At 37.0% G+C, this 9,564-nt stretch overlaps 1 protein-coding gene across 10 annotated transcripts in view; it reads right to left on the reverse strand.

The window, feature by feature from the left end:
- Positions 1-862: 862 nt before the first annotated feature.
- The window catches only part of C2H2orf76 (chromosome 2 C2orf76 homolog), a 91,174-nt gene continuing 82,472 nt past the window's right edge, over positions 863-9,564 (reverse strand). For all 10 annotated transcript variants that reach the window (XM_024115040.3, XM_055087251.1, XM_055087242.1 and 7 more), the window contains 2 exons: positions 8,561-8,642; positions 863-1,033 (listed from right to left, as the gene is read on the reverse strand). In XM_024115040.3, coding sequence (XP_023970808.1) covers positions 957-1,033; positions 8,561-8,642 — 159 coding nt within the window. In that variant the 3' untranslated portion in view covers positions 863-956. The remainder of the gene's footprint in view (positions 1,034-8,560; positions 8,643-9,564) is intronic.

Consider the following 9,564-nt stretch of genomic DNA (forward strand, 5'->3'; position numbering starts at 1 on the left):
CATCCATGACTTAGACTTGTTCTCAATGAACAATTTTCTTCCAGAAGTGCAATCATCCTGCTATCTTCTCTCTCCAAATAAATGAGTTTGATTCTATTATAGTTTGCTCCTGGAGTCAGGAAACACAGCTCAGAAAAAAACATTTCAGCAATGTTATTTGTGTGGGCTTAATACGAAAAGAAAGAAAAGCCCTCTAACATCAGAAAACCTCCCCAAAATATACCCAATTCAATTTCATGTGTGGTGATGTGTAACATGGTAAGTGAAAAGATGGCATTCATGGTCATAAGAGACTCTTACAATCCCTGCTAGCCAAAGATAGTAACAGGGGTCTAATTAGAAACTACGGAGAAAACACAAAATAAACAGAATGACCTTAAGTCTTATAATCTTTTTAAAGAATCCAACATGCAAGTCACCAAAATGACCTCTAATTTCAGAAAAACAAATTATAACTGAAGAACCAACACTCCATGGTGATTTTTTTTTTTTTTTTTTTTTTTTTTTTTTTTTTGCGGTACGCGGGCCTCCCTCTGCCGTGGCCTCTCCCGTCGCGGAGCACAGGCTCCGGACGCGCAGGCCCAGCGGCCATGGCTCACGGGCCCAGCCGCTCCGCGGCATGTGGGATCCTCCCAGACCAGGGCGCGAACCCGGTTCCCCTGCATCGGCAGGCGGACGCGCAACCACTGCGCCACCAGGGAAGCCCTCCATGGTGATTTTTGAATACCTATTTCTTTCACTTAAAAAAATCAAATGTTTTCCCCATAAATAAATATATTATTTTACAACAAGAAAGAAAAAAATGAGACCTGCAGAAGAGAGAACACACCGCAGATTTTACCTCAAATGGCAGAGCTTGGGATTAATTTTTTTAAGTTTATTTGTCAATTTAAAAAACTCACTAGTAGAATAAAGAGCTTAATACAAGTATGCAAAAAGGAAGCCCTGTGAAGTTTTCACCAGGATGAAAGGGGATTAGCTTTGTAGTTCTTATAGTCCTCTTCACAGAAGAATGCAATTTCAGTTTCATTGGCTGAAAAAAATGAAAAATAGAGAACGGAAAAAAAATTTAATGTAAAACTAGATTTTAAACAAGTATGGAAATCCATTTCTTTGATTCAGTGCTTTAGTTGCCTAAAGTTAGAAAGATGAGTTAATTGTTTGGTTTCACATTTCACAAAATCAACAAGAAGTATAAGTTGTAGTTATATGACTCTAGAATTCAACTGATTTAAAAGAAAAATAACCAAAAACATTAAAAACAAGAATTAACACAGGAATCTGGTTTTCAGGAAATCATAAAATTGCTCACTTATAGTCCTCTTAACAGTCCTAGAAATAATAAGCCTTTATTTTTTTCAAATTTGCTACTCAGTTACTGAAGAAGGAGGAAAACTTTTTTTTTCCCCTCTGAAATTAGCCTGTAGGTATAATAATTTAATACTTAGAGGATCAGTAGAATATTTTACAGATCACTTTACATTCTCCCTCATGACCCATCAAAATATGTGTCTGAAGAAGTTAATTTTTTGCCTGCTTATGATTAATTCATGAGGCTTCAACAATATGCAAAGTGAAAGACACAAATTGGCTTCTACCGCAATACCTTCAAATACCTCTAATTATTCACAGGGGATATGGCACAGCTAAAGGACCCACAAAGGTTCAGAGCAGTCACAATTCTTTCAACCTAACAGGTCAAGGACTCTGTCTTCTAAAACAATAAGTCAGCAACATTATTAATTCAGACTGGAGACAAATCTGATGGAAAGCCTTCCAATTATTAAACATGCGATTCTTTAAGGCGTCACGCCAACAAGTTCCACATTTGTTTTTTAAATTAAACCAGAAGTTAATACAGTCTGCTTAGCTTTTACAGAAAGAGCAAAAGGGCCTTCAGAATCTTGACAAGAAAACAGACAAGATTATTTGTAAGGAATACTGATCACACAATTAACATATCCTCCGAAAACTGACAAGTAAAACTCTTCAAGCCAAATAAATAGGATAATAAGGAAGGATGCCAAGGATTACCACTGGTCTCCTAGTTTACAGCTCTCATCTCATCATTAGAATTTATCACGGAAGAATGAAATTAAAGAACTTAGCATGACATTTCATTAAGAATGTTTTTTTGCTGGTTTTAAGAATACCAAATTTAATGTTTCTCAAACCTAAATTACCATGCTCTTTACAGAAAATATAGAAATACTGAAAGAGGAAAATAAAATCACCCATAGTCTCAGATCCTAATTCCAGTCCTACTGTATCTTCAAGATTAGATGAAGATTAATCTTGATAAAAATCAGATAACAAGCTCTTGTCATAATAAGCCTGGATGTGCGTGGAGGGTGTAGGGGATGGGAAGACACAGAAGAAAGCAGCTGGGAATCAATGAGAGGGGCTGTAAACAAATGCGACCTGGGCAAACAGTAAGTTAATGTACAGTGAAATTTTACAAGAAAATAGCATTTAAAAGAACGGCTAAGAGCTCTACACTTGGAATCAAGGGGCTTCAAAAAATTCAACATTCAAAGAGCAGATATTTTGAGATCTATCCTTCATATAAAAAGCTCCAGGGGTTTCCTTTTTTGAAGAGAAGCAAGCCCAAAGGTAGACTACATAATTTGCAAGTGATTCTAATATCGTCCTCCTAACGGGGAATGAGCAAAATCCCCCTGTTCTTAATAATCACAATGCAAGGTTTCATCCATGATGTGCTATTTACATACAGAACTTTACATCGCGCTTTGCCCACATAGCACTTTGCTCAATACACACTAACTGTAATTACAATTTTACTTACTGCAGTTGACATTTATCTCTGTACCCCTTCTGAGAAACTAATATATCGTATGGCTCTTCAGGACACCAATAACAGGTGTAGAATTAAGCGGATAAAAAGAAAGAACTGACAAAGCATTTTTGTTTTGACACATAGGTTCTCTTCGTTCTAATTAACTTACAGATCAATCCATTATCTACGTAATACATGTAATACAGACTCAAAATGAGATAATCTAGGTAAAGATTTTATTTTCAGATGAATGAATTTTTTCAGGAAAACTAGATTGACAAATGGGTTAAAAACTCAAATGGTCCAGGCTGATAAAATTTTTTACCCTTAGCAAATTGGAGAATAACACACAAATTAAGAGTTAGTTGCTCTGAACATTCAAAAGAAAGACATAAAATGGATTTTAAACTTTAGTAATGTGGTCCTCAAACAGAAATAGAATATAATGTCTTTTTTAAATCTATAGAACTCTGTTGAAAATGTTTGAATGATTTCACGTATTTAGACTGCAAATTTACTTGCCAATTAAAATGAAAACAAATAACAAACGATTTTCAAGACCTCTACATACCACCCTTTCCACCATTATCCCTTAAATTCCTGCTTCCCAAATTCTATTTAAAATGGCTCCAGAAGAACCCTCGGGAAGTCTACCACATGCCGGTCCCCTAGGGCACCTGATTTTAAATTAAATGTGCTGCAGGCGGCAGTGCACTCAGGTGCACAGTGCTTTGGCGTGTGAATCTGAAATGAATGTGCATTCTCAAATCCAATAAATACACTCCAGCTCATCCCTTTGTCTTACTATCAAATGAAATGAAGTAAGAACTCTCCAAATACATTTGTGGTTCATTTTAATACTGACTTTCAAGTTTAATAAAATGAACTCAAGCTAGGACATCACATGTTGGATACGAAATTAATAATTAAGAATTTTATAAAGTTTCCATTATAAAATACACATATATACACCTTGAACAGGAAAATAATGACTTCAAATTTTTTAAATATAAGAAAATCCAATTTTAAATGTAAAATCTCAAGAAAAATTAAGTGCAATGTACTTAAACTCCTCAACTAACTTATTCAATAAACTCATCTATCAGCAAGGATTCAGTGTATAGTTTCTAAATCCCTAGGCTGGTACTAGTCAGTACCAAAGTCGTGCACAGCACAGCAACTGTCATCTGAGGAAAGAGACTGAGACGTGCATCCTGACTGCAGTACAGATAATTAATGATCAGGGCAGACTATCATCGGGCGGGCTGTAATGTGAAAATAACTGCAGGTTATTGGCAAAAACAAAAACAGAAACAAAAAAACCATGAAGGGCCAGGTGTGATTTCTGCAGCAATCTGAGACCAAAAGGACAAAGTTTCACCCTCTCCCCTGGTCCAGGACTATACCCCATCCTTGCAAGTTTCACAAAATCCTAATCTACAAATAATTCAAAACCATGCTCTCTGCTGAGTTATGTTTTTAACTTTTCACCAAAGGAGGTCAACAATCCAAAAGATAGTTCCAAACTACTGTGTCTTTTATTTCGTAGCTGCCTGAGCATCTGTTTTCAAGCTGGCAGAGAAGATTTCAAACTAGTTTGAAGAAAACAAATAGTAAAATGAATCTGACCTTTGATAGACTGGACACTGTGATTTCCACAACAGCGAGGGGAGGGCAAAAAGGGAAGAAACATGTCTGGGAGGCTCCTTCTGACCCCCTTGCTCTGGGATCTCAAATTCCCTGGTCCCACCACCTACTTAATTGAGTACCAGACCATCGCTGTTATGATGTTAACGTGAACAGCCAGTTTAACGCGCTGTCAAAGGAGAAAAGCACGTATGCCCCAAGATATTACTACCCAAAAGAGAATGGGAAAGGGACCCAAACCTTCAGGAAACACAAATCAAATATGATCCTGATGAAGTGGGAGCCAAGGAATCCTATAATATGAGCTGCTTATCCAAGATCACCCAGGGGTGCTAGGCACAAAGACTGGGTTCTGGTTGTGGGCAGACAACAGGAGTGACACACAAGATGAAAACAAACCACAAGGGAGTTTGGGAATTATTACACGATCCGGCTTGATGCGAACTCTTCCCACAGATGAGCACTTATGGTTTGGCTGCCTGTATCTTGTTTTAAAATATTTCCAATAAAACATAACTGACTTTAGAAGAGTTACCCTACCCCAGTTTCTTTCCTAAACCAGAGAAGATTCAAAAGATAGCAGCAGTAGAATGTAGCAAAATGAAAGAGATAAAATATAACTCCAAAAATATTTAACACGCAAATTTATTACTTAGGGGAATTAGTCCATAAAACCACAATTGTTAATAACAAGATGAAAATCTTTAAATTATAAATAACAATTCTAGGTAAGGCCTTCTTCTTCCTTCCACAAAGCAAATCTTTTTATTTATGTATTTTAGAACTAAATCCACAAGCAAAAACTTCCCCTGATGTCAAGCGTAGGCAGAATATACAATTGGGATCTGCAATGTAGATAAAAGGCCAGAGAATTTCTCGGTGAGAAAAGAAATCTTCAAACAAGTTTGTTCCCCTAATTTCCCCCTCACAGTCTTTCTTTTCCTTTCATGGTTTTTACAGAAAAGTCCTAATGATACATTTGTTACATTGGCATTATTCCCATGGCAATTGGCTATGATAGCAGAGTGACAGCTCTACAGCAAGATCAAGTGGTAAAAAGGGAGAGAGTGATGACTTAGAATTTTTCTCTTAAACCTCTTAAAACCCTAACCAGGCACAGCACCAAGGGAGGGAAAATTCCCTAGAAAAATCACACGCTTCAAGTATCACTTTTACAATCTACTTGCACTTAGAATTTTTTGCACTGCTCCAGGCAACAAAGGGGAACATGCAGGAGAGGGGATCACTCCCCACAGGGACCAAAGTCACCCTCAGGCAGGGCTGCAGGCTTGCCACGGCAGGAGAGCAGTTTGAAGTACCACCCTGAAACCAGTGGAGAACCCACAAAAAGGATCTGATGCTGATCTAAGATCTATGGCCTTAAAACAAGAATGACAAAAAGAGGGATTTGATTTACACCTTTATACGTGGTTCGTTACTTAAGTCTGAAATTAATAACAATTAAACCAACAACCTGATGTTTTAACAAATTCAAAACATTTGCCAATTGCTTTCTCTAAAATGGCTTCCAAATAAACTAAGTATTTTTTAGGGCCTTTACATGCATTGCTCTAGATGCTTTCATATACATTCTTTTACTCAACCCATGACAACCCTCTGAAATAGGTTTAATTATTTCCGTTTTATTTTACAGAAATCAAAGTAGATGTTCAGAGGCTAAATGGCTTCCAGGTCACAAGGCAAGCAAAATGTGGAGTCTTCATTCAAACCAATTTTCTCCAAATTTAGGAGTTTATTCCTTAAAATTGGGTCCTCGCTTTACAAGTAATACATGTAAACAGTAGAAAAAAAGTTTAAATTATCAATATAAGAACAATTAGATAATGTGGAGAATAAAGGGAAAAAGATTAATTACTGGCAATGCCACCACCCAGAGAAACCATTTCTATAATTTTAGCATATGATCTTTTCTCCATATACATATACAGACATGTAAACACATACATTTTAAAATAATAATGATATCACACAATATAGTCTATTTCCATTCAATAAATAAAGCTCTACATCAATGAATCCCATACAGAGAAGGTGAGAGGTAACACCTCAGAAGGCATATCACAACTGGGGGGAGTCACAGAGTTGAGGAAGCACTTCTGTTGACTTGGTAATAGATATGACAGAAAATTAAGTTTGAGAAAGTCTTATTGGTCAAACTGACCTACAGAAAGTTAGAGATAATACAGCTTCCGAACAATAGTACGAGAGAACATTCATTTCCTAACACTCCCTCAGATACTACCACTGTTCTTCACGTCTGCTAGTCTTATAATCACTGCTTGTTGAAGGTCACCCAGACAGTAAGTGGCAGAGTCAAGCTATGAACCCAAGCACTTGGACTCCAGCCTCTAATTCTTAACCACTAGAGTAGAAAACTACATAAAATAGTATCTATTTTCATGTGCATTTCTCTCATTTCTAATAAGGCTGAACTATTTTTTATGTTAGCTATTTCTTCTATCAGTAGAATTTATTTCTCCTTTTTATACTAATTATAAGACCTCTTTACAAAGTCAGGCTAATAACTTTTTCTTTGTCATATATGCTGCAAATATTTTTTCAGTTTATTGCTTCTTGTTTAACTCTATGTGGTCAAATCTATCATTTCTCCTGGCTTTATGGCTTCTGGCTTCAAAGGCATGTCCTTTCTAAGGGCATGCCCTTCTCCCCAGGATTATGAAACTACTGACCTACATTTAAGAAAATTTTTTTACATTATCACATTTAACCTATAGAGAATTTATTTTGGAATGAAGACTAAGAATTTAAATTTGATTTTCACAAATGTTTTGGCAATGGGCCCAACATTTTCTGGCTAATTCATTCTTTTCCCCACTTATCTGAGATGTCAAAATTTTGTTATACTGTGAAATTTCTTTTAGTTGGTTTTTGGATTTTCCAGTCTTTTCCATGGAGCTATCTGTCAATTCCTATGTCAATACCAGTCTATTATACTAATTATAGTTTTATGCTTAACAACAAGCAGTTGTTAAGTGCCACCTGCTATAATAATAGCAACTGAAGAAATAAATGCCAAATTGAAAACTGTTTTTCCAAATAACAGCAATCAATCTTATGTATTCACAATAAGGAAAGACACTGAATCTAGCCAATAGTGTAGACTTAAACACAGTAAACAAGTCTGAGGTTATACAACATGGTATTTAAAATCATACTTAAATTGGAAGATATGTCAGGAACCCACTTTAGCCACATGTCTCATTTAAAAATGAATTCCTGACAGATGTGACTAAAATAACTCAATAAAACACCTGTCAAAAAAATTTAAGGCTTCCTAACATACACTTCATGAACCTTAGAGTGCTCCTTAACCAGTGCATATTAAAAAATTAGAAAGTAAGTATGATTTGTGCTGTTTCATTAGAGTCACTGACCACAAAGGCATGTCAGAGGCATAATGCCTTCAACTGCTCACATCTCTCTCACAAACTTCATCCAACTACCACATCATCTGTAAGTGTACACATAAGTAGAATTATAGTGACATCTAATGGTCATAAAACATGTCACACCGCGCTTCTTTAAACTAAAACTACATGCATATTCCAAGTTGAAAGGCTAAATCAGGCAATTTTTCAACTGTACACACTAGGCTCCTATTTGAAATTCCATGACTTGGTCAGCCCAGAGTGATCTGGATGACTATCAGAAACTACACTGCATGTTATACAAACAACATCTCACTTCATTATTCCACATGAGTTCTACCAGGCCCTATTCTCTTAAACTATCTGTTCAAATGATGCTGATATGAGTAAGTAGGTTATTAAATGAGTAATAACCTGTCAATCACTTAAAATAACCCTCCGCAGAATTCTGAGCATACCTTCTGGAAAGAACTATTTGCATTCTGAATGTTTGGAGAGCAGATATCTACTTCCCTGAGTCAAAGGATCTGAATGTACATCATTCTTGTCCTCCTCCTCTGAATAACTATAAGGTAGTGTAAAGAGCACCAAGCGTACCATTTACATTGCATTAAGTTATCCAAATATAATCAGCCAGGTATCACCATTCAGGCCAGGAAAGCCAGGGCCCCCTGCAACTCTACATAGCACACACACTCTTACTCACCGATTCCAGCGGCTTTCAGGGTGCTGTCTTCTTTTAACAGGAGTCTGTCATCATCTTCCAAACTCAACACAAGTTCATTTGTCTAGAAAGAAAGAAAATCTGCATTTTACCGGTACTTATATGTGTTTCATACTTGGTAAGATTCCTCAAAGACAACTGAATTGTTACTTTGGGTCACAGCAATCATTTACATTCTGCTCCCATCATTGTAGGGACAGAAGTGAACAGATACACAGTGAGTACCTGCTAAATGCACACACTCCATAAAGCACTGGGAAGACAGTGCTAGAACACAGAGCTTTGGAGCTGGAGCTGGGTTAAAATTCAGGTTCCACCAATATCCAGCTGCGTGGTCTCAACAACCACCTCTTAGAGGGCTCAACAAACAAACCTCTCTTAGAGGTGCTCTTATGTGCTCATCTGTTAAAAAACAAAAACAGCAGGGGGAGGGATGCATCTTCTTACTACCCTGTGGAGAGGATGCTGTCACTGAAGCATATAAAACCCTCAGGACAGTGTCAACCACACAGGGAGTACTGTTAGCTGTCACTGTTCTGTTATCATCATCATCATCATCACATCCTCACAATAATCCAGGAAGAATCAGAGAGGTTAAGATATAGGCCCAGAATATGTGGCTAGTCAGCCAGGGGGCTGAGGTTCCAGCTTTGGCCAGTCTGACTTCTATTTTTTTTTTTTAATTTTATTTTATTTTTTATACAGCAGGCTTTTATTAGTCATCCATTTTATACACATCAGTGTATACATGTCAATCCCAATCTCCCAATTCATTACACCACCACCGCCCCCCGCAGCTTTCCCCGCTTGGTGTCCATACGTTTGTTCTCTACATTTGTGTCTCAACTTCTGCCCTGCAAACCAGTTCATCTGTACCATTTTTCTAGGTTCCACATATATGCGTTAATATGCGATATTTGTTTTTCTCTTTCTGACTTACTTCACTCCGTATGACAGTCTCTAGATTCATCCACGTCTCTACAAAT

Source organism: Physeter macrocephalus, chromosome 2 (genome assembly GCF_002837175.3).
Source record: "Physeter macrocephalus isolate SW-GA chromosome 2, ASM283717v5, whole genome shotgun sequence".
NCBI lineage: Eukaryota > Metazoa > Chordata > Mammalia > Artiodactyla > Physeteridae > Physeter > Physeter macrocephalus.